At 50.0% G+C, this 25,609-nt stretch overlaps 1 protein-coding gene across 6 annotated transcripts in view; it reads left to right on the forward strand.

Annotated features, from left to right (window-relative positions):
- The window catches only part of MTSS1L (MTSS1L, I-BAR domain containing), a 103,474-nt gene extending 78,589 nt beyond the window's left edge, over positions 1-24,885 (forward strand). For 2 of the 6 annotated variants that reach the window (XM_019535582.1, XM_019535584.1), the window contains 8 exons: positions 1,123-1,280; positions 7,213-7,320; positions 7,547-7,644; positions 10,488-10,698; positions 12,925-13,044; positions 16,224-16,400; positions 18,156-18,321; positions 20,005-24,885. In XM_019535582.1, the coding sequence (XP_019391127.1) occupies positions 1,123-1,280; positions 7,213-7,320; positions 7,547-7,644; positions 10,488-10,698; positions 12,925-13,044; positions 16,224-16,400; positions 18,156-18,321; positions 20,005-20,777 (1,811 nt within the window). In that variant the 3' untranslated portion in view covers positions 20,778-24,885. The remainder of the gene's footprint in view (positions 1-1,122; positions 1,281-7,212; positions 7,321-7,546; positions 7,645-10,487; positions 10,699-12,924; positions 13,045-16,223; positions 16,401-18,155; positions 18,322-20,004) is intronic. The other 4 variants (XM_019535585.1, XM_019535586.1, XM_019535588.1 and 1 more) reach the window with 4 other exon arrangements.
- Positions 24,886-25,609: the final 724 nt, after the last annotated feature.

Below are 25,609 nucleotides of genomic sequence, written 5' to 3' on the forward strand. Positions count from 1 at the left end.
CGGGTGGGGGAGGGGCAGGTGGGTTTTGGGTCTGGGAAGGGCAGCTACAACCAGGTGAGTATGAAACTTCCATAGACTTGGGAGGAGCAGAGAGAAGATCTGTTCCTTTCGGCTCATGTCTTGACCTTGCCCACTCTAAAGAGCTAGCATGTCTCATGGAGGTTGACACTGGCTTGGGTGCAATACCCAACTGGGCCAACCAGGGCTCTGTCCGTCTTGAATGAAAATCACTCAGGTGGATGGGCAGGAGTGGAAGACTCCAAAGGTACAGCCTGAAATGATACTTTCCTGCAATCCTTTCCCACAGCTGTTGCTGCTGTGAAAACCAAAGTAGAAAGGAGTCAGTGAAGAGGTACATGGAGGCTGGAGGTCTTAGAACCCTGTTGCACAAAGAGAGGCATTGTTTGCCCACATCTGCTGGGCTCCTTCATAGCCCTGTAGGTCTGAACAAGCTATCATCCCAAATACAGCTCCACTGAGGCCTGTTTTATATGTCATGCTGGCGGGGTGGCTCATGATGAGCTAACTTACCACCATATGGTCTCCATGTCCTGCCTCCTGGGACCCTGGGGTGGGGAGGGGAGAGGGGGAATCCTGAACAAAAGCCAGCCTTTGGCTTTTATTCCACAACAACTCCCCCATTGAAATAGTGTTAGATTCAGAGTCTTGTAGCCTTTTCCCACACAGGGCCCTCAGTTTGGGTCTTCAGCATGCTGGGACCTATGATGGAAGAATGAATGGGGTTTGCCTGAAAGGGCTTTCCTCAGCAGGAAGTGGTTATTCCAGAGTTCATAGGGTATGTGGCCTACCCCCTTATTCCAAAGTTCATAGGGTATGTGGCCTACCCCCTTCTACTTCTTTCTGTTTATAAATACAGTAGCCATGACGCTAGTAAGACTCATTGTCTGAGGCTGCTAATATAAAATGTTGTGGTGTTTGGCCAAGGGCTGATACCCCCATGTCCTCATTCATTGTCCTGTAGTTGGTGGCATGTAGACAGCAGTGAAAACAAGCAGGCTTTATTAAGGGAAACTCACTTGAAGGCTTCAGGTTCTATAGAAGAAGCCTCTGGGATTAGGAATGAAAAGGGACAATATCGCCTTATCCTTATCTCCCTTGCAGGGAAGGGGGACCTGCAGCCCCAGCTGGACAATGCCCTTCAAGATGTCAATGACATGTACCTCCTTCTGGAAGAGACTGAGAAACAGGCTGTGCGCAAGGCCCTCATTGAAGAGCGGGGTCGCTTCTGCACCTTCATCACCTTCCTGCAGCCAGTCGTGGTAAGTTCCTCCCAGCCCTGGGCCCAATAATAGGGAAAGGGCTATTACAGCTCAGCCTAATTTGATAGCTAACCTGGTCAGAAGTCAGCTGTACCTTGCTTTGGAAATCTCCCAGCAACTTTCTCTCCCTGCCTACTGAACTACCTTCCCACAGCTAGCCATCTCAGTGGGCAAGTACTGCCTCCTTCTCTCACCAGAAACACCCAAAGAGAAGGACTTCTCTGTGTTAGCATCATCACTGCAGTCAGTACCTCATTGTCTTTAATGACTTTACCCTCACACACTCCAGGGAGGCATTCCAGTGCTGTTACACGCCTGTCCTTACACAGAAGGGCCCACACAGGTGAAGGTCCAGATTTTAATGGTATGTCAGGGTTGTTCAATTCACCATTACAAGGCCTAAGTGGCAAAGAGCCCTTGGGAGCCTGTCAAAGACCAGGACCCTGAAAGCTTCCCTGGTCATGTTGTAGCAAGCAATCACATGACATTTTTCAGGAAGCAGAGACTGCAGAGGCAAACAAGGCTTGTTGCTCAGCAGCGATCTTGCGACGACTATGGAAGCACTACAGATGGGCCCTTAGGTATCCAGGACTCCAGTCTCACTGAAAATCAGTCAAGTGCTGAAATCACTTTAGAAAATGAGTCCTAGCTATCTAAGACACTTAGGCCTTGCAGTGTTGTGTAGGATTATTATTCAATACCTTTAAAAAACAGAGTCTTAATGCCTTGCCTAGCATCAGACAGGGAGCCTGTGGTAGGTGAAGGAATTGAATCCTGGTTTCCTAAGATTTAGGCCAGTGCCCCAAACGCTGGGCTGGCCTTCCCCTTGGGGTCAGGTGGAGAAAGAGGTAGGACCACACATTCTCACCTGCATGAGCTGAGTCTTAAAAAACTCCAAGGATGGAGCTTCCACCACCTCTCTAGGTAACCTGCTCCAGTGTTTTACTACTCTCCTAGTAAGAAACTTTTTCCTGATATCTAACCTAGACTTCCCTTGCTGCATCCTGAGACCATTGATCCTTGTTCTGTCATCTGCCACGATTGAGAACAGCCTATCTCCATCCTCTTTCAAACCCCACTTCAGGTAGTTGAAGGCTGCTATTAAATCCCACCTCAGTCTTCTCTTCTCCAGACTAAATAAGCCCGATTCCCCCAGCCTGTCCTCAAAAGTCATGTACCCCAGCCCCCTAATCATTTTTGTTGCTTTGTGTTGGACTCTCTCCAATGTGTCCACAACCTTTCTGTAGTGCTCAGCCCAAAACTGGACACAGAAGGTGAGCAGCCAACTGCAGCATCAAAACAGGTTAGGGACTGTTAAGAAAACTGGATGTGTATAAGTCCATGGCACTGGACAGGATGCACCCAAGGGTGCTGAGGGAGTTGGCTGATATGATTGCAGAGCCACTGGCCATCACTGAAAACTCATGGCGATCGGGAGAGGTCCCGGGCAATTGGAAAAGGGCAGATATAGTGCCCATATTTAAGAAAGGGAAAAAAGAGCATCCAGAGAACTACAGATCCGTCAGCCTCACTTCAGTTGCCAGAAAAATCATGGAGCAGATCCTTAAGGAATCCATTGTAACTGTGCTGTCATTAAAAGATGGTGCAGTAACACCCTGTTCTGCGCCATATGCACTGCTCATAGTTATTTTTAGGCACATGATCGGCATAGTGACATGCTTTAACAGGGGAGCATATTGCTATGGTGACATAGCTATGGCATCATGGTTTGTGACCACCAATGCTATGTCACTGTACCGCTTTGCTACAGCAACATAGCATCATGTGTAGACGAACCCAGTGAGTAAGTCCACTGCACAGTAAAGCATCTTGTGTAGACACAACCAGTAGGTTTAAAGCTAACCAAAGGAAGTTCTTTTTCATGCAGCATGTAGTTACAGTGTCGAACTCCTTGCCACCAGGTGTTGTGGAAGCTGACAGTTCAGCCAGTTTAAAAAAAAAGATTGGCTGCATTCTTGAAGGAAAGGAGCACCAGTAGCTACTGAGCACAGGAGTTAGGGATACAGCCTCTGGACAGTAAATGCTGGAGCTGGCAAGTGAGAGAGGCACAGTGGAAAAAACCTGGTCAGACCCAGTTCACTTGCCCTTTCAGCATCCATTCTATGCTACTCTGTGACACAGGGTGATGGGCAAGATGGATCTATGGTCTGACCCAGTAAACGACAGTTCTTATGTTCTAGATCTCATTGGTGCTGCCTTCTAATGATTGTTTTAAAGAAAAAAAAGAGTTTTCTGCCCAGCCTGGAGCTAGCTGAGACCTGTCCCTGATCCGGAAAGTTCCTGGCCAGCCCAGGGCTGCGCAGGGAAGTCTTCATGTGAAGCCTGGACCTGGCTAGGAACTGTCCAAAGCAGGACTGTCCCCAGCCACCTCCAGGCTGCAGGTACAGACTTCACTGCACAGTCCAGGGCTTTCCAGGAACTGTCTCGGTCAGGGGCAGATCCCAGCCCTGTGCCCCAATAGGGCAGTCAAGGTCCAGGGCTTGGAAAGAGTTGCAGGAGAGGGGCAGGTCCCAGCCCCCTGCCCCGATCCATTGGTGGAGCAGCTAGCAGCAAACCTCCAGATGGAGGGGAATCCCCTCCCAGCCATGGGCTCACTGTTTACTGCTAGCTGCCCCACCAGCAGATCATAGATTCACAGAGCTACCAGATAGACTTTCACAAGAGGGGAACTGATGGACTATGGAAACAAGCAAAGAAAGCAATTAAGTAGAGTTGAGCAATCAGTTTAGTGTGTGGATAAATGAAAAAAAGAAAGACCTAGGTAGGTGGGAAAGATGGCATGAAAGAAGAGAAGAATCAGTCTGGGAAAAGGAGAAAAGAGAAGGGAGCTAGTAGGTGAGCAGAGGTCAAGAAAGAAGAAGGATTAGGGGATACAAAAGACAGTATCTGCAGACAAGAAAGGAAAAATCAAACTCTGAGAAAAGACAGGTTTAGGTTATAGTGACTTTCTTGTAAGGATAGATAGACCAGTCTAAAGGAAGGCTGGGAGAATGAGAAGGATGTGGAAAGATACAAATTGTGGAATTACAGGTGATGGGAGAAGCAAGAGTTGAGTAATTGCTCTTCACATAGGACCAAATGATATGAGCCAATACTTGTTAACAAGGATCAGGAATGACTCTTCTAGACTGGGGGAGTTGCTAAAAGAGGTAGAAGCTCAAGTGATATTCAGTGAGATAGAACAAGATAATGAAAATTAATGAATGGCCCAAGGACTGGTGCAGTTGGAAAGGCTTTGGGATGTTTGATTATTAGGAGGCATTAATGGATGGAAGGCTTTTTTCCAGGGCCGGGCTCTACTTCAGTAAGTAAGAAATAGTCTTCTAAGATGACAGTGGCCCAACTGATAAGAAAACAATTAGGAGCTCAGGGGAGAAGGCTGGGAAGAACCCTCAAAATCTCCACCCTGGGAAAATGCAAAATGAGGCAATAGGGAAATTGGATAAATGAGGAAGAGGCCATGGAGAGAAGCATACCAAGAAAGGGGAGAGAAATGAAAGGCAGACAGGTATTTCAGGCATACATATTTAAACTAGGAAGTTAGGTGAGGTTAAGAGGAAACAACAGTAAAGTTTGTACATCAGTGAAAGGAGTCTGGGCACTAAAATGGAGGAAATGGAACTCCTGGTGTGGGACATGAAACCAGACATTATCAGAAAAACAGAAACATAGCGAAATAGTAGCCTATAGGAAGTTAAAGGAGCTTGTTTTGTCTAGCTCAGCCAAATCAAGGTTGAGAATGGATATGATTACTTTTTCGCAATATGTTCATGGGGTGGCTACTGGGGAAGGAGATGAGTTATTTAAGTTGAAGAACATCATCAGCATAAGATCAAATGACTATAAATTGGTTGAGGACAAACTTAGACTCAACACAAGATGATTTCTAATGGTTTGAGGAGTCAAGAGAGTTAACCCTGTCTGACCCCTCCCCACAACAGCACCCTGTTTTGCCAGCGCATAGACCCTGCATGAAGCGCTGCCACCAACCAGGCTCTTCCAACCTCTCCCATCCCCACTGCTGCAGACAGAGCTGCTGCAAGGAAGGTGCTGGATGCAGGGGGTGGGAGGCAGGGATTTGAGACACTACTGTGTTTCCCTCTAGAATGCTTTACAGGCTTGTGGGTTTGGTTTGGATTCTCTTCCTTCCTCCGAAGAACTGGACACTGATTACAGCCAGAGGTGGGAGTGGGGACTGGGGCAGTCTTGTTCTTTCACTTATATTTAGAAACCTCCCAGGTATCTGGCTAGAGAGTTGTGCTTCTCTCCAGGATCAAATGAAAAGTCAGAATTAGGGTCAGGAAAAAACTTTTCCCCCAGACCAGATTGGGAAGCACTAGGGGAGTTTTGCCTTTCTGTCCTGTGTGAGGCATGATTTTTGGGGATCTTCTGAGAATAAACTTAGCAACTGCTTCTCTGCCACAGCAGTGGCAGGGCATTGACAGTGCTTAGGTCCCCTGCCTGAACACACAGTAGGTGTTTTCTCTTTGTGCAGTGCTTTGTGATTGTCAGGTGAGAAGGGCTGGAGCGGATGATTTGAGGGACTCTGGATAAATGGTTGTCTGCAAAGGCAGGGACTGAACCAAATGGCTTGAGAGGCCTTTCCCTGTCCCATATTCCTATTTCTGAGTCAGCACTGCCAACACTATATCAGAATTAGTAGGAGAGTCACTGTCTTTCACCCAAACAGTTATGCTGAGATTCTGGCTGTCCTACCTCTAGCTCTGTCCATGGCCTGCTCTGTGAGCTGGGGGGAGGTGCCCTGGTCAGTGCTTCAGTCAGTTCCCCCGTCTGTGGAATAGGGACAGTGAGCTTTACTCACCTTTCCAAAGCCTGCTGATTCTTGAGATGTAATTGCTGTGGCCAATAAAGATCTTGGGGCCCTTTTCACAACGCCGGGGGTTCTTACCCTTGTGATCTGGCCAGATTCCAGTGTAGATTACTCTCTGCCATCTGAAATTCTCCTGGGGCTGTGTCCAAGGATGGAAATGTTCTTGTCTTGCTAACACCATTGTAATGGCTGCAGTTATCATTCCCCTCCCTTCCCAGCTGCAAGCATTCCCATGGTGGGGGACACAAGTCTCTCCCCTAATATATTTAAACTGCAGTGACATTTCACAGATGGTCATATACCATTTATTGCAGTGGCTGACACTGGACTGATTTTATTTTAACATTTAAGTGGTTGGAATATGCAGTACATTCTCCCCATGTGGTTACTGGGTTGCTTATATTCTTGATTGGTTGAAATCCTTTTGCAAGGCTCTCTAGCCATAACTCAGGGACGATAGTGTCAACAGGGTTGACTTGAACTCCTTCTCTGGTGTGGACCCTTCTTATGGAGAAGGTTGCTGAATGCAACTACAGTGTGTGTGTAGAGGGGGGTTCAGTCTCTTCTAGCCAGGGAGCTGGGGACATGGCTGGGAATCTGCAGGGGCACAGGCATGAGTGTCCTTGCTCCTCCCCACCAGGGCACTGGTATCCTTTTTACTCAGTGGCTGTTGTAATGGCTAAGCTTCAGTTACATTCGCACGGCCAGATCCCTTGCTAGTGTAAATCAGTGTAGCTTTGCTGACCGTTGGCTTTAAAGAAGTTAGGTCAATTTCCACCATCTGATGACTTAGACTCTCCATTCTCCTACAACCCCCACTCCCTGCCTTAATTTTTGTCAAGAAAGATTTCACAAGAGCCTCTGTACAGCTCTTGTGCCATCATTACAGGAAAAGGGTTTCAGAGCACTCTGCCTGTGAGGTTAGCTAGCCAACTGGTGCTGTAGTGCTGCCACGGTGGGAAGACATCTCCCCCACTGCTGGTTTGGAGCATGCAGAGCAGGGTGTGGGGGAGATCAGCGTTGCAGTTGGGACACCAAGTGCTGATGCTTCCTCTTTCTTCTGCCTCCCTTGTTACTCAGAATGGAGAAATCACCATGCTGGGAGAGATCACTCATCTGCAGGGCATCATTGATGACCTGGTGGTGCTGACAGCAGAGCCACACAAACTGCCTCCAGCCAGTGAGCAGGTGAGAGGCTGTGCAGGGAGAAGGAGAGGAGGGGGATAAGGGGAAATGGATGGATCAGGGGCCAGGGAGGAGGGGAAGGCTTGCAGAAGGACTAGCACTATTTCCAGTGGCGAACAGCAGGCACTGAGGGCATTTGCCCTGATGCTAGTGGCAGATTTCACTGGAGGGGAACGAAAACACTTAATAAACCAGCAAGTAACCCAGCCCTGCCGCCTTCTTCCTGCAGGTGATCAAAGATCTGAAAGGCTCTGACTATAGCTGGTCCTACCAGACTCCACCATCCTCTCCCAGCAGTTCTGGCTCTCGCAAGTCAAGTATGTGCAGGTATGTACGATGTGGCTGGTAGGAAGTTTAGCACAATGGACAAGCCAGACTTCAGCTGGGACATAGCAGGGCCAGTTCTCAGCAAGCATGCTGAGAATGTGGGCAAAGGGGGCCCTGCTTTTAGTGAGAGGTTTTATATTCTGGTTCTCAAGGTTGCAGCTAAAGAGACATTCATTGCTACTTGTCTAGAAGGGCTGGGCACAGCGTGCAGGGTGCTGGCTGTGGAGAGCTGGCTGCTAATCTTAGCACCGGTCCTGAGTGACCTTAGGCAAATCACTGAATTTCTCTGTGCCTCAGTTAACTCCTCTGGTGAATGAGGCTCATGATGCTTTGAGCTGCATGGTTGGCAAGTGCTAAATGACTGTAAACCTCAAAGTATATGAATTCTCAGCTGGGACATCATCAGCGTAGAAGAACTGGCTTCCATTTAGCTCTCCATGCACAGGAAGAAAAAGGCATGTTTCTAAATGTGCCTAAGAATGTAGATGTGGAGCAGATGCTAATTAATCATTAGAGCATTGTGCTGAAGATTACCAACAGATCCATATCAATGGCATGGGATTTAATCTTCTATGAGATACCATGCTTTTTATAATCAGTACTTTTCATATCCATCCCATTTAGGGTCACTCCAAAGGCGATGCATTGCAAAAATCTTAAGAGCCTCAGAGAGGGTTTTCTGAAATGCTGTGGGATCAAATAGTATAGTTAAAACCTCCCTATATCCCTTCTGGTCCTTGCTCCTCTGTCTTGTGAAGTGTGTGATTACCCTATATCCACCAACACCCCTGGAAAGTATGTAGGCTCAGAGACAGGATAAGTGCCCCTGTGAAAAGCCCTACAGCAATGATTTGCAACCTTGAGATCCTTTCATGTGTATCATGGGGTGTCATGTGCCGTGATGTGTGCAAACATGATTCACGGGGGATACCCATGGATTTCAGTTAGAAATCCATAGTGTTAGAAACATTCTGACTCATTGTGGTCTTTCTGAGTTCCTTGGCAATAGAAGAACTGCTCTTCTATTTTTCCACAGCCAAAAAACAAGAGACAACTAAGAGCTGTGATTTTCCGAGAGTGTCTGAAGTCTAACAAAGAGGGTCGTAAATTTTAAAAGTGTGAAAATCACTGCCCTAGAGTCTGCACCCCACTCCCGCCTTCTCACATGTATGGAATTTGCCTTGCAAATCTCCTTTTGCCACCCAACTGTGCTCCAGAATCTCAGCTGTCTTTAGAATATAGTTTCTCATCCTCATGGTTGCAAAGAACAACCTGAAAGCATGAGTGGAGTGTTTGTAAATAGTCTGAAACAATAGCTCAGAGTGATGGGGGATGGCCTCCTTCATCCTGCCTGGGTATTAACCTGGATGTTGAAGATGAGTGTCTGCAACACAGTAAAACCTGGAAATGTGGAACCAGCCAATAGTGAGAAGAGATACATTATTGATCTGGGGCAGGACTGCTGTTCCACTTCTAGTGCTTGTTTTCATACTGGATTCAGTAGAAACCCTCCTTTTCCAATAAAGCTGAAACCACTGCAGAACTCCGCCCAGGCTGCCACAGAATGTGCCACAGAATCTAAGCCTAGCCTGCATGGCAAAGGTTGCCAGGGGACCTCCAGTCCTGCCAGCAAAACTCTGAGTGCCTGAACACTCCAAGCCCCTCTGCAGCTGCAGGACCCGCAGCTCTGCCAGCAGAGTTACATCACCTGTGCCCAGTAGGGTAAGGTTTCTACCATTGCTTAGGAGCTAGCTGAAGGCACATGCAGACACACCCGTGCCTCCTGCCCACTGCCATGGTCCTTTTGAAAGCTGATGCCATCGCAGAGAGAGTTTGGTGCTCTAGTGACAGCTTGTGTGGGGGAGCTGAGGAGCTCACAGATCGTATTTTATCTGCTGGTTTGGCAGGGGTGGATGCTGGATTTTGTCACACCTTCCTACTGCCAGAGCAGGTAACTCTGGGTATGGCATAGACAGGAGAAAGTCTGAGTCTCTTCGAGACCTTATCTATGGTTCTGTGCAGTGATGATCCCAGACACAACAGTGGTGGGGCTGGTGCTGTACTCTGGTAGGGTCCATAGTAAGAACAGACCATATATGCTGGGGCCATTTGTTGCTTCAGAATGAAGCGAAGCTGGTTCTCTCTCAGTGTACAGAGACTCCAGCCTGTGCTAAAGGGCTGTGAAGGAGGAGATGGGGTTTGCTGTGGCTATGGCACACCAGCCAGTTTGCACAGATGTTAGGAAAGGTTTAGGCCCTGAGTGTTCAATCCATTGTGCCTCAGTTTCCCCGTGTGTGAACGTGGAATTAATGCCACCTAGTAGGGTACTGTGAGATCTGTGAAGGAACCGTGTCCTGGCTGCCCATCTGACCGACTCACTGGGCATTCTGTGGTGCCTCCATCACCCCCAGCTCTGCCCTTTGCCTCTTCCCCCTGGGCCATGATGTCCCAACTGGCCAGGGCCAGGGAGGGGGCAACAGTCTGTTCCAGGAGGGGGCAACAGTCTGTTCCAGCTAGCAGAGCGGCAGGAACCCCTGGCAGGGGCTGTGCATGCTGCATGGAGGCAGACCCTGGCCTGCCTTGCAGCCCAATGTGAATGAGCGTGACTCCTTCCCCACCCTCCCTCCCTGACTGACACTCTGTTCTGTAACTCAGTTCCTCTGGTGGATGAAGTCGTGTGATGGACCTTTGTCTTAAACTGTCTTTTCCTTCCTTTGCCCTCCTTGCACCCCCTCTCGCCCTGATAACATGCATCGTCTCTCCTGATTGCTGCTTTCCTCCCCCTGCCCATCCTCCCTGCTCATCCCCCTCCCCCACTTGCTCCCTCCACCGCCACCCCTCAGCAGTGTTAACAGTACAAAGGGTGGCACCTCTTGGCCTGGAGGGTCTCAAACATGCTCACCAAGTTCCACCTATCGCTACCGCAGCCTGGCGCAGCCGGTCAATGCCAACACCCGCCTGTCCAGCGTCTCCTCCCATGACTCCGGCTTCATCTCCCAGGATGCCATGTACTCCAAGCCGCCTTCTCCAATGCCTTCTGACATCACCAGTCAGGTAAGGGTGGGAATGGCCTTAAGAGGGTGCTCTTGACAGGCCAAGATATGGTGCCTGAACTCATCCAAGCTCCACCAAGTGAATGTCCTCCACATTCTGTAGATTCAGGTTGAAAAGCAAGGGGAAAGCCATGGTTCATGGGAGCCATGACATATACCATGTGATCACACCCATCAGAAAAGCAGTGTGGCACACTATTGCTTTTGTGAGCAGGCTGTCTAATGGCACTTCCCATTGTGTGTGAGATGGCATGGCTACCCTCCAAAAATATGGAGGCACTGTGGGCAAGGCACAGTGCATCAGCCAGGCTCCATGCACAGCCCCAGTCATGTCTGTGGGACTGGCTCTAACAGCTTTGTGCTTCTGAGCAGGGGCAGGAACGTACAGGGTGAATGGACTAAACCAGTGTCACTAACATGGGACAGCTTTACTACAGGTGTGGGGGGGTAGTGCAGAGGGCAGGAGCATTTAGGTTAGAACCTGTGTTGAAGTGATTGAGGCAAACTGTTGTCTGGTAGCATGTCTTGCCCCGGGGATTACTGACAGGGGTAGAGAGGCAGGCATTGCTTGCTTTCATTCAAATGACCTCTTTTTCCACCTATGCAGAATCATTGCAATGTGAGGAACCTATTGAGGAACCTGAGGCCAAGGGTACTCATGACATCCTGGGTTGTCTCTCAGAAATCTTGGGCTTGTCCAAGCAGGTGGAATGCTGTAGATGTTGCAGTGTGGGAGGAGGGCCCAGGAACAGGGGCATTATTTTAGTTATGATCCACTTCCTCTTGCTCAGGAGGGTCTCTGTAAGGTTGGAGACTCCAGCAATCTGCTGCTGCAACCTGGTGCAGAGGGTGTGGGAAAGGGTCCTGTGAATGATCCACAGGTCATGGGCACTGTACAGGTGCTCACTGTCAGTGCTCTGTTTGTGTCCTTTTGCCTTGATCTGTGAGCAATGCAGCAACGGGAAAGGAGGGTGGAGTATAAGGTGTGTTACTTCTCTACACTTGTGTCAGATGCAGAGGCGGATAGTTGTAGATGTGGAATGTAGGTATGGGTATTGTATGAGTTATGGGGGGAGTGTATATGATGTGTGTGCATATGTGTATGCAATATGCATCTGGTGTGTGGTATCATTATGTAGGAACTGTGAGGTTTGTATGCTGTGTGTATGCAGAGTGTGCATATAGTACAGGGTGTGTGGAGGGTAGGCAACAACATGCACATGTGCTAGAGTATATTTATAATATTGGGGGAAAGATGTGGTGGGGTGGGGTGTATGAAGAGAGTACACTGCAGTGTGTGTGTGTGTGTGTGTGTGTGTGTGTGTGTGTGTGTGATTATGAGCCCCGCACATGCTGTCTACACTGGGGTTGGATGGGACCTCATGGGTGTGTTGCAACTTCCAGGGACCCTTCTCCAGCCCCACTGCTGTAGGTTTACCAGTGAGTAAAAGCCAAATAGAAACCAAATAGCCTTTATTCACTGTCACTTACCAGGTCAGTCCAACCAACAGAGGGAATACTTGCCAGCATCCTGAAAACATACAGCTTTATATATTTATTCATCTTTGAACTGTCCAATCACAACACATGGATGCACAGAGCTCGTTATTCCTTTCTCTTGACTGAGCATAGCGTGGGATAGACAATTGAGGTCACTCATAGCTGGAGAGCACCTGTAGGAGGATACTAGGGGAGCTCTCCATTGTGTGCTCCATTCTGCTACTACAGCATTAGGCACTTCACAAGAAATGGAAGGGGTGGATGTGGGAGGTACAGGGTGGGTGACTGCTCCTGAGAAGTCCATGTGCAGTAGGCAGGCCTAGGGGTTGGTATGTGTAGCAGATGTGTGTTACCTGGGGTCAGAAGGCTGTGCCTAAGAAGTGTGGGTGATGTACATGTGTTGGAGATTATTGCATTGTTGGTAGCTGTACAGATTATGTGTGGTATGAGTGTGGCACACTGTGTGGCTGGTGACATCCACAGGGTATATATGTCTGCATATGTGTGTGCACAGTATAGGGCTGCCTGTATCTAACACCATGCATGGGTCCTCCCAGCTCTGCCTCTGCAGCTGGCACTGGTACTGAGGCTGCCTGTCTCGTGCTTGGGTGTGCAGTTCTCTTTCGTCTCCTGCTGCATGCCCTTGGCTTTTTAACCAGGTGTGTTCTCTCCCCTCTCTGTGTGTTCATTTGACTTGCTCCCGCTGATCGGACTTTGGGCATGGCAGAAGTCCTCCAGCTCCGCATCCTCCGAGGCCTCGGAAACCTGCCAGTCAGTTAGCGAATGCAGCTCCCCCACTTCGGTTAGTTCTAGCTCTACTGCAGGGGCATGGTCAGGTGGTGAAAAGGTGAAGCCTTCATCAGCAAAGTCACTCTCTCTCTCTCTCATTTTCTCTCTTTTGTCTCTCTGACTCCCTCTCGCTGTCCCCGGGGTGGTACATTTCCCATGCAGATCCCCTGTTGGCAGTCTGTTCACATGATGCATGTACAAAGTACCCTGTGGGCCTCTTGGGAGATGTACCTCACATGCCATTAACTTCCCTCACCTCCCCCTCCATTTTCACTCAAGGGCTACCCCATCCATTGGTTGGCCTGGCAGTCTAACTTTGGCATGAACCTGGCTGTCCCTCTCCCCACTACCTACCCTGCTACTCAGGCCCACACATGTTGACACAGGATTTGTATGTCTGAGCCCCGCACATGCTGTCCACACTGGGGGAGACCTGGGCTTTGGGTTATCCTCCTGCCTCCCTTATTGCGTTACCATTGAAACCTATGAGTGTAGCTCATTTTGCCAGACTGAAGGAAACTCCAAAGGAAGCCTGAGGCTCTCTCCCTATTGGAGAGTCATGCAAATGTCAGATGTTGGGTTACATCTAACATACCTCTGCATGGGTTCGTGGCTTCATCCTCCCTGCCTCATATGCTTCTGAATTCTGTTTGTGGAGGAGTCGCACTTTACTCTGGCAGGTAACTCAGGGTTTTGCTGTGTTGCCAGCACTGAGTAGTTTTTAAAGAACCTGGCGATCCCTTGCACATGGCTGGTAGCCTGGTGATATTTTCCTCTGGCTAGGTGATGGGGCAGTGGGTTTTAGACATCTTACCCAACTGTAGGTCTTTACCCTGGGCTGTGTGGCCAGCAGCTGAGAAGGAAGGCAAAGGGAGATGCTCTGCTGTTGTGTTTTCAGTGCTGAATCCTAGCTGCCAGCCTCCCTGTCTCCCCTTAGAAGCTGCTCCAGTTCATGCAAAATGGGGGTTGAGCAAGGTAGGAGCAATTAGGGCTCAAGGCCACTTGGGTTCATGATTGAATCCAACCTGGGCCTGTCTCTTCTATTCTCTGAGCAGCCCCAACACTTGCTGAGGAGCACCTGACCACAGCACTCAGTGCTGACCTACTGCCGCTCCAGTAGCCTCAGTCTGACAATTCCACTCCTGGGCCACTGGCCTCCAGGTCTGCTCACTCTTTGCTCCACTGCCTGAGGAATCACAGGTGTCCTCCCTCCAGCCCTTCCAGAGCTGTTCCTTGAGTTCATGGAGTTCATGGAGCAGAGCCTTCGTGCCCTGCCTTGCCTTTCAGGATGGTAATGCCCCCTATCCCCTCATTCCCTTTCCCTGTCTTCTCTGGGCCCAGGGCCTGTGATTTTTCATGTCACGTCCTCCTCATCCTGCCACTGCCTCTGCTGCTTGACATCCTTCACTGCTTATCTTGTCAGCTCACCAGTAATGAGTCCTGAGAGCATGTGTTACCTTCTCAGCAGATGCTGGCTAGAGACTTACATGAGTAAGAAGCTTTGTGCTTAGAGCACCATCAGCTGCCACAACAGAGAAGCACTGCTGTGTAGGCCTCATTCCAGCACTCTTTGCACATCCCAGTCATCTTACCTCTCCCCAGCCACCCACTTTTCACAAGTGTCCTTCCTCCTCCACCTCCAGGACTTCCCCATAACCCTCCCTTACTTACTTCTCCAGCCATCCGCAGCCTCACCTGCTGTCCTTCCTTCCCACCTCAGGCCCATACCTATCAGCTTAATTTGTCTTGCCATTGAGAGGTCCACAAGCCTACCTTGTAGGGAAAGGAAAGCTATGAAGGGCATGTGGGACCATGAGCACACATGTGGACCATGGGCATGTGGGACCATGGGCACAGCCCCAGTCTAGAAGAAAGGAGAGGAACAGCACAGACTGTGCAGGGAGCGAAGATGCCATTTCACTGGGCATGCAGGGCCAGGATAGTGAGTGTGCTGATCACGGATGGGCCTCAAATCCTGAGGGGGAAAACATGAGGGTGCAAGAAGGACTTGGTGGAGCAGACAGCAAATGGGTAAGGAGTGGAGTAGGAGGAGACCTGAGGCTGGAGGGGTGCAGCACAGGGAGGCATGGGAAAGGAAGAGTTTGTATCTTCTCTACTTAGGGGGTTACTGGTAAAGTTTGTCTATAGACCTTGGGCTGAATGGCCCATTCTGGCTCACTCATCTGGCTCTTTGGGACCCCCTCCCATGAACTTCACCCCCAACACACACATGATCTTCATACTTTGCTAAGTGTCCTCAGAGAGAGGTCTCTGTAATCCATAAGGAAGAGAAAATAAAAGCCCCTGGTAGATGTTAATTTAATGGTGTGATGGGACCTGATCTCACATCCCAGCAATTGTGAGTCCTGTTGTGTCATACATGCATGGCTGGATATGTAATTCTTAGGATCAGGGATCAGATCCACTTGCTGGTGCATGTGGAACCCAGGCTTCCAATCCTGAGCTCCATGCTTTCAAAAGTTACACACGGTGCATCCATGCCTGGGGCTGCCAGGGGCACAGCCAAGCATGTTCTGAGTCAGGGAAGCTCATTTATTCCCTGCTGCTCGGTAAACTCCAAGCTGTACACTCAGCAACCTCATACAGGGCTGCACTGTGTACAGCTTTCAAGTTGTTGGTACACAGGGAGCCTAAGGTCAAGAGCCCAGCACTTGAAGACACCCCAGCCTAGTTTGAAAGCCTTGGCTGCCCTAGTCCCTTTGCTGACACTCAGGTGATTGTCAGCCTGGGGATTGGACCATGCCATCCATTCGGTTTAAGGCACCATCAAAGCCAGCCCCAAAGATATTCCACATTATCTGTGGAACATCTTTGTGCCATGGTGCTCACCCATTATCTGAGACTTGAGCACTAGAAAAGCAGCCAGAACTCACTGCAGTCTTCTAGCAGCTTCAGCATGTCAATTGCACTATAAATGTTAAACCAGCCACAGCCCAAAGAGAAAATGTTTCCGTAAAACTACCAGCCCTGCTGAGCATGGCCACAGAACTGGTTTTGCCCTCACCACCTCCCATTCCTTTGGCCTTCCTCTCATTCTTTACTGGCCAACCAGTCACTCTAAACCAGCCATGAAATAATTTTCTCATCACCTTCAGAGCCCCCCCACAACTCACATCTACCTCTCTGTTTCTTTCCATTCTCACTGATCTATTGCTACCTTCTTTTTCCCCCACTCACAAGACTTAGTGCTTTAGCATGCTTCCCTTGCCTTTGCAGGATTGGTCTAAGGCCACTCCTTATGACCAACCAGCCGTGAACACCCTGCAGCGAAGGAAGGACCGTGTGGAGCACCTGCGGGACACTGAAATGGGCTCAACCAGCATGGTGTATCCGGGAATTAGTGTGGAGGAAACACCAAGGCCCAGAATGTCTCCAGCTACCATTGCTGCCAAGGTAGGACCAGTTCCAGCTGCAGAGGGCCGGGGTGTGGGGAGGAGTGCCGGTGTAGAGCAAACTCAGGCCCTCAGGTGTGATGAGAGGGAGAACTGGCAACAGTGGATGCTGGGTTTGAGTCCTGCCCCCTGGAAGCTCACTTAACAGTTCTCACTTTTTGCCTTTTACAGAAGGGTCCTTCTTAGAACATGAATGTGTGGAATCGTCCCTGGGACCATGCAGCTCTCTTGTGGGGTGGTATCTGCTTAGAGCAGGGGTGGTCAAAATACATCCCACAGGCCAGATCCGTCCTGCAGAGGGACTTTCACCAGCCCATGGTGGGTTGGTCGAACCTGACCCAGGTGTTGTCTGGCCCATGGTGCACACCCCGCTACCCCCAGGCATACAGTAGGGCTGGGGTGGCCTTGCCTCTGGACTCCCATTTCTAGGTAGCCCAGGCAGTGACAGCTCCTTTTAGTTGCTACTACCAGCCCCAGCCCCATGGAGACTGGTGGGAACCTGTGTGCACAGCCCTGACCCTGGCCCACCCACGCCTGCTCCAGACCTGCTCTGGCCAGAGCAAACCAGCTTTGGACCAACCAGGATCTGTGCGCACAGCCCTGTCCCTGGCCCACCCTCCACCTGCTTTGGATTGGCCCATGAAGAGCAGTAATGGTAGCTGAACAGAAGCTGCTGCTAGGTATGGGGGAAAAGTGGCGACCCTTCCCCTGCCCTCCCCTCCCCCCCATTGCTGCCTATGCCCTTCTTACTGTGGCTCCCTGGAACCTGCACCTGGGTTGACCTGTGGCTCCTCTCTGCTGCTGCCAGCACTGCCACCAGCACCTCCTCTGGACCACCCAGCAGGGCAGCAGTGGCAGCAGAGAGGAGCCACAGAGCAGCTCAGGTGGCAGGCTGCAAGCGTCTGCAGCAAGAAGGGCCTGGCAGCAGCAAGGCAGGGTGCCTGCTTTTCCTCCATACCCAGCATCAGTTTCTGCCCAGCCACCACTGCCGCTGCTCATCATGGGTGGGTCTGTCTGGAGCAGACATGGAGTGGACCAGGGCTGGGGCTGTGCTCAGAGGTCCTGGTCTGGTCTGGAGCTAGTCCACTTCAGCAGACGCAGGTCCAGAGCAGGTGCGAAGCAGGCCGGGGCTGGAAATGGGGGCTGTGCATTTGGGTCCCAGTAGGTCCACAGCTGGTCTGTTCCACCTGGGGCAAGTCCAGGCTGGGTGGGAGACGGGACTGTGCACTCAGATGCTGCTGAGCGCTAGTGGCAGGGAGGAGCTGCAGGGCCCATGGGCTCCAGGTCTGGTGAACTGTTGTGAGGGTAGGGGGTGGGGTAGGGAGGCGTTGCTGACTGGCCTGCAACAGCTCCTCAAAACTGCCTATGTGGCTTACAGGCCCAAATTATTGCCCACCCCTTCCTTAGAGGCTCCCATAACATGCCATGAGGCCTATATGCATACAGCCCCTCCCTGTGGTAATGCCCGTAAGCACACAGTGAGATGCTGTGCTCTTCCAGTCTCTGGCTGGGAAGCAGCTGCCTGGAGTTGGGCCCCAGGAATTCCCCCAATGGCTGGAATCAGGCTCCTGAAGTCTCAGGACCTCACTCAGCTTATGGAGAAACTACTTGGCTGACTCCCAGGATTTGTGGCAACCGCTGGTGGTGCCCAATAATGCTGAACAGTGGTGGGGATGCTCTGCTAGAGACCAGGCAGTGAGGGGCTACTGCTCAGAGCTGAGCTGGTCTGTGATGGGCTCTATTCATCCTCCCTCAGCATGGTGAGGAGGTGTCTCCAGCTGCCAGTGACCTGGCCATGGTGCTGACCCGTGGCCTGAGCCTTGAACACCAGAAGAGCAGCCGGGACTCGCTGCAGTATTCCAGTGGCTACAGCACACAGACCACCACCCCATCTTGCTCAGAAGACACCATCCCATCTCAAGGTAGTGGTACCAAGAGATGGGGGTCGTATGACTTGGTTCCCACGCTTGCACCCCTCTGAATGGTGGGGTCAGGAGTTCCATCTATCACCTGTGACATGAAATGAGTCACGGGACCAGGGCCCTGCAGCTGAATCCTCACAGTGTTGGCAGGCTGTGACCACCAGGTGAAGCTATTAGGCTCACGTGGAGAAAAAGAACCAGGAACTGCTGGGTCGCTTCAGGGCAAGATCCAGCTGCTAGGGAGTCAAGTGTGGAAAAGGGGGATGGAGCAAGGAATTTCCATCATGCTGCAGGGGAGAGCTGAGCTCTGGGGAGTGCAGCACAGAGGGATGTGATGGAGCAGGGCATTCCCATAGTGGTGAGGGACAGGGCTGGGTTGAGGAAGCAGGTTGCTCCTGTCCTGGTTCCAGAGAGAGCTGAACTGAGAAGTGCTCCCATAATGCCATGGGGCAGGGCTGAGCTATGGAGTGGGGTGCAGGGGATGTGAGGGAACAGGCTGGTCCTCTGGTGTCCCAAGGTCAACCTGGGGAGTGGAGCACAGGGAGACATGAGGGGACAGTGCTGAACTGAGGAGTGGAGAGCAGGCAGTTGTAGAGGAGCAGAGAGGTCCCATAATACTCTGAGGTATTTTCTATTAAAATGATTGCAAATAACATTGACAAATCAGACCCTGCTTCCTCTTTAAAAGCTGCAGATCAAAAATGACTTCAGCTTTTGGGCCAAAAAATTACCTCTTTCCAGTTTCCCCTCCCACTCCAGCATGTACAGTGGTTTAGGGAGGTGGCAGGGGGGTGGGGGATGCTATGTTCTGGTTACATGCACACCATGGGTGCAGTGTGGTGTGGCTTGGTTGCACCATGCTTGTGCTGTGTGATTTTGGTCTTCAGCCTTACATTTTGCTCAGTTCTGTCTTCTATTTGATTTGTGTTGCACATAGTGGATGGGTGTGCTGTTTTCTGACTGTGGGATGTATTGCTTATCATGTCTCATGCAATTTGATTATTCTGTTTTGCTTGTTGCTTTATATGTTGTGCACTATAGTCCATTGTATGATTTACTGGCAGTATTGAAATTTGTTTCAATACTGAGGTGACTGTACCGTGCGTTTTATTTAAATCACACGGGGTGTGAATGTTCCGTAGTGTGATGGTGTGGTGATGTGTTTTGACTGCAGTTTGAGCAATGTCTGTATGGTGCTGAATGAGGCACAGTCGTACTGAGTTTTCCATATATTGTATGGCACGGTGAAAACTTTTTGACCTGTTGGCAACACACTGTGTTGTTTCTATTTGTGTTGTGGGCTGGGTAGTTGCTGTAGTTGTTTGTATGGTGACGCAGGCTGTGTGAATATAATGGTCATATTGTGCACAGTGCACACTCTGTTCTTACTGTAGCTGGTGATGGATGATTTGACTGCTGTATTTAGTAGATGAGTCTTTTAGATGGGTGGAGTTGTGCTGATTGCAGGTGCTACCATTTTGTCTATGTGAGGTGCTTATGTATAACGTTGTGGTTGTGTGGGGCCTGTAGGTTATGCTGAGTGTAGGTGCTAATGATATGGCTATTTGATATGGCTGTGTGGTGTGCAGTATGGCTGTGTGGTGTGGCTGTGAGACATGGGATGCATCTGTAGTCCCATGATGTGGCTGTGTGGCCAGGCTGACCCTGTGTGTTGCCTCCCAGGCTCAGATTACGACTGCTACTCAGTGAATGGCGATGTGGAGTGCGACAGCCAGAGTGAGTTTGACAAATCCTCCACCATACCACGCAACAGCAACATTGCCCAGAACTACCGCCGCATGATCCAGACCAAGCGCCCTGCCTCTACTGCTGGTCTACCCACCGGGACCAACCTGCCAGCTGGTGCCACCCCTGGAGTGGCAACTATCCGGCGCACACCCTCCACAAAGCCATCAGTGCGCCGCACCCTCTCCAATGCTGGCCCCATCCCAATCCGCCCCCCCATTGTCCCAGTGAAGACCCCAACAGTGCCCGACTCCCCTAGTTACACTGGACCCACCAGAGTGGGCAGCGAGGAGTGCGTTTTCTATACTGACGATGCCTCACCAAATGCCATAGACTTTGCCAAAGCCTCACCCAAGAGGCTGAGCCTCCCCAACACAGCCTGGGGCAGTAATGTCATGGAGATATCAGTATACCCGGGTGCTGGGCAGCACCTCTCTGCTGAGGAAGAGGAGGACCAGCAGTTGGCTGCCAATCGGCACAGCTTGGTGGAGAAGATTGGCGAGCTGGTGGCCAGCGCGCATGCCTTGGGTGAAGGCCAGTTCCCTTTCCCCACTGTGCTCTCTGTGCCTGGCCCTGGAGAGGAGACACCCACTCCACCCCCAGCTGCCTCCAGTGACCCCCCTGCTGAAGACATGCTGGTTGCCATCCGGCGTGGGGTGCGTCTGCGCAGAACCATCACCAACGACAGATCCGCCCCGCGGATATTGTGATAAATTCCCCCCACTCTCCCACTCACCACAGCCCGTGGGAAGATATTGAACACAGGGTCAGGACTGAGAAAGCAAGCCGTGCAGAAGAAACGTCAATCCAGTAAAAAACCACAAAGGCAAAGCCACTTTATGGAGATAGAGACAGAGTCTAGATTTAAATGGAAACTAAAAGCCTTCGCTAACAAACTCACAAGGGCATAGCCTAAGCGCTGAACTGGTTTGGGAGCCTATTTTATACTTTATTTCTCCCCTGCTCCTCCTAGACTCCCCAGCTCTTTCCCACACCTCACTTCCCAGCCTTGAAAGACTCCTCACTACCAGCCAGCAGGCAGCGGTGAAAGGGGAGGGACTTGAGTCTGGACTGGAATCAGCAGCTATATCATAAGCATAAGAAACACACGCACACATATATACATACACACAAAAAGTCAAGGACCGTTGGCTGCTGTTCCCCAGTGAACCCACCTCCCTCCTTTTCCCCTGGACAAGGATGCACTGTTAGTCCTGTGCTGAACATCATAACATCTGCTTCTTTCTTTCTTTTTTTTCTTTCTTCTTGCTCTCGTTTTCATATCAGCTGGGTTGGAAAAGCTTCCTGCAACAGCAGAGAAGCGGCTGGGGTCATGGCAATGGGCTTCATCAGAGAAGACCTGGAATATGGCCCTGTCTCCTGAGGTATTTTTGGTGTAATTTGCTTGCCTATATGCCTCTGCTATCTAAACCCTGGAAGCAGAAGCCTATATGAGTATGCCCTGGGGAGGATTTGGGGGCCTGATCTCCATAGTGTCCTACAAAAAACTCAGGACTGTCTCAAGATACAGATTCGCTTCTTCAGCAGGCTCTTCTCTTCTTCTCTTCTTGGTTAGCACCATACAACATGTCCAGATATTGGGTGAGATTACTTTTAGAGCACTTGCTTAGAGACCCACACAAGGAGGGAAGGCAGGGACAGCTCAGTGACCCCTCAGTACCCAGAGTTCAGCACCAGCAGAGAGGTGGCAGTTTAAAGGCACCAGCTTGCACATGTTTCCCTGAGGACAGGAGAGATATATCTGTCATGCAGTTCTGGCTGCAGTAGGCTTCAACTTGGTGTGTGACAGAGGTGCCTATGGATTGGTGTGCACAGGACTAAGATGTGTGTATAGCTAAGGTGCAGGCCTTAATGTCCCCATGAGGGAAGAGTGTGTGAAGATGGAGATGTCCATTGGGAGGTTCATCTCTTGGTGTGCCCTGGCTGGGTGTTTTTACAAGGGAGGAGAGCTGTAGATGCATGCAGTTAATGCACCTGTCCACACTTACTCCTGTTCACCTCCACTGACAGCTGTAGCTAGGAGAGAAGCAAAATCATGGAACATTCACAGTTTGTATGCAGTGGTTTAACTTCAGGACATCATACTGTTCAAGACTACGGAAGACCCCTGGAGCTGGAGTCTGTCCCAGTGACTTGTTTTGCGACTCAAGAGTCTCATCCATGGTGTCGGACTGGGAAAGGCAGTGGTTTGGGATGTGGGCCCAGGTACCATTCTATTCCCAAATTGAGAAGACTGCATGGTTGATTGTTCTCTGAGCTGAGAGCAGTGTCAGCCCTTGCTCAGGATCCATTTCTCCCCTGCCTTTCCAGACTCATATCCAGTAGCATGGTACTTTCCTCACAGGGTGAAGTACCACACAGGAAACAACAAGGTGGCAAAGTCAGACCTGCCTTTTCTTCTCCTTAAAATTAGGAGGAACTGCCTGAGGAAGACCTAGACCCAGAAGAAGGGAGCAGAGCTCAAGAGTTGGCTTGCTGGCACTAGTGACAGTTCTGCCTAAGTAAAGCCTTGCGGGTGTTGCTGGAAAAATTGATGTCCTGGCTCACTCTTCCTTGTCAGTACCCCTGTGGCTAATAGCCATGAACATCCCAATAAGCACGTCTCACTGGATTCTCCCAGTGCTGTCTTTACACCAGGGCCAAGCTGATAGAGTGCTAGGCTCCATTCCCAGAATGCAGTGTCCGTGGCAGCATCCCTGTCCTCTTAAATGGCTTCTGAGCTTAAGGCAGTCATGCCACGGGAGAGTTTATCTGGAAGTGGCTGGAGGGTGCAGGGACAGCTTGAGGAATGGGGAGCCAGTGTTGTGTTGAAAATCTTTTCTCTCACACTTCTCCCTCACTACTTAAAAGCAGGGCTTTGATGGACATGCTGATTGGATAAATATGATAGGAACAGGAAAGTAGAGCTCCTCTCTCCAGTCCATCCCCCTTCCCCAAGTACCTTGTAACAGGCATGCCAAAGGAAGGGGAGCACTCTTCCCCTCCTTGATAATTACAGCACTATTCCGAAACTCCAGCCTTGGGGGCGTTTCTGGGTGCTCAAGTATGTGTCTGCCTCTTGCCCTTCCTTCCCTGGCCCTGCTCTCCCCTAAGCCTGCGAAGTCTGTGCTGGCAAATGGAATGTGACATGGGTGAAGAGAAGGGATTCCTGGCAAATCGGGTAGGGTGATTGGAGGGGAAGGAGCTGGGGTATCCACTACAGTCAGAGGAAATGATGTAGTGACTTGGATGTGGTCCTGTAGGTTTTGGTTAAACATGAAGGAAAATGGGCTTTCCTTGTATCTGATTGGATAGGAATGGCTATTACCAAACCAGCTGGCTGGAGACTGGCTTAATTACGATTGATTGAGAGTTGGTCTGATCTACTCCCTCCACCCTTCATTACCCTGAACCTTTAGTAAGCTAAAAACATCAGGTTGTGCAGGGGGATCACTGGCCTTATCCCAGGATCCCTGTAAGTGGCTGGTAATTTGGAGGAATCCTGCATCACTATAGGTGCTACTGCAGCAGGTAGAGGCAAAGAGAGGACCCCACTGGGCTATAACAATACTGTGGGAGCTGCACAAGATGCACTTTCACTGGATAAGCCTGGCGGATAGTGGGGATACTGCAGGGAAGGGAGGTCCTGCATAGACAGTAGACCTTGTATGGCCTTTACATCCCAGGTTCATTTTTGGTGGAGATCCACTGGTTTCAGTGGAGTCATTCCTTAGGCAGGTGTGGTCTCCCTTGATTTCAGTGGATCTGCATCATAGCTGGCTTAGACCCACTGATTTCAGTGGTTTCACTGGAAGTGATTTTTCCGGTTCTTCCTATGATTTTGGTCTTGCCACTCACCTTTCCAGAGTAGTTAGCCTTTAGCATGTCATGTGTCTCACAGTGCAGGGGTTGGGTCCCATTTGCCATCTTCATGTTCTCTTTCACAAGCACTTCAGCCAAGCTAGTCCCACATTCCTCTGAAGCAGGAGATGTACAAGGGGTGGGGAAAGGATGGGAGGAATTCCCTGGAGAATAAATTCCAAGCAAGATGCAATGTGCCTTTATCCCTACTATGAAAGGGAAAGGCAGTTTTTCAGGGACAGTTATGTGAATTCAAGAAGTAGTTCCCCTGTGGGGGCGGGCACAGTCTTCAGCCAGCCTTTGATATATTAGTTTCATTTTGGGGGGTAGATTAAGAAAGCCTTTAAGAAAGCACAACCTTTCCTCCCTTTCTCTCTCTCTTCCCCACCCCTCCCCAGCTCTTTCTCCACGCTTATGCATTCACAAAGCACAGCAGCTCATGATGTTGTACATAGCTCCAAACAATGGACCCACCCTTCTTGCCTTCCAGCCCAGATGTGTGTATGTGTGTGTGTCGCATTGCAACCCTGTTACTCTTATACTGTCTTAGTAATAATGATTTAGTTATAACTTCTCTCCGTCCCGTCATTCCCAACCTCCTTCTTGTGACCAGAGATGATGATGGCGCGTGACAAATGTTTGGGTTCGGGGGTTTTTTTTTTTGGTTATTTTTTTTTTCCACTTTGTACAGAGAAAAAAAAATCCTTTAAAAAAACCGTCTTTCAACTGAAGTAATTTTCTGGTGCTGTTGTTAACTTGTCCTTTTTTAATTTATTTCCCTGCCCAGTGCTCCTGTCTCTCTCCCGCTGCTCCCTTTCCCCAACTTCCCTTTTCTTTTCTTTCTTGTTTTTTTTTTTTTGCCCCCTGCCCTACCCTTGATTTAAATAGTCACTGCTACAAGTAACGAATGCACTGTGAAGATTCCAGTATTAATAAAAGTTGTACTGTAATTAATAACATGGGCTCCCACCTGTGTTCTTATTTCTCAGCAATTCCTTGGGCTGGCTTGTGCCTGGCCTACAGGCCTTCCTCTTCCTCACTATAAATGGCAGGCATCCATCAGAGCACTGCAAGACATTGGCTTAGTTTGTCTTTGGAGTCACATTTTGTTAAAAAGGCAATGTCTTTCTATGGCCAATAAATCAGTGTAAATGCTTAACTATCAGTAGTCTTCTGAGCATCTGTGCCATGCTCACAATGCTGCAATGAATATGGATCCTGTATTGGAGTGTTTCAGGAGCTTGTGATATGTCCTGTAGAGCAGCAGGCTTTTTTCTTATATCAAGAGAGGCACTTGTTCAGCCATGTCTGGTGAATATTAAAATAACTGGGTTGTAGCAAGTTAGCAGTGAGATGTGTTATCAAAGGCATGTGGAGGAACATGTACCCAGGATCATCTGCACCCACACTCTCCCCTCTGATCAGAGATGCCCAAGTTGGAGGGAAAACAGAAATCACTCAGCTTAGCTGTCTACAGTACCACAAACCTGCCATGATCATAGAATCATAGAAGTAGGGTTGGAAGGTACCTTATAGATCTTCAAGTCCGACCCCCCACCTGAGCAGGAGAAAAACTGGTCTCAGATGACTCCAACCAGGTAGGCATCAAGCCTCTTCTTAAAGACCCCCCGGGTAGGAGCCAGCACCACTTCCCTAGGAATTTGGTTCCAGATCCTAGCCG

The sequence above is a fragment of the Crocodylus porosus genome, unplaced genomic scaffold, assembly GCF_001723895.1.
Source record: "Crocodylus porosus isolate Cpor-Errol unplaced genomic scaffold, CroPor_comp1, whole genome shotgun sequence".
In the NCBI taxonomy this organism is placed as follows: Eukaryota; Metazoa; Chordata; order Crocodylia; family Crocodylidae; genus Crocodylus; species Crocodylus porosus.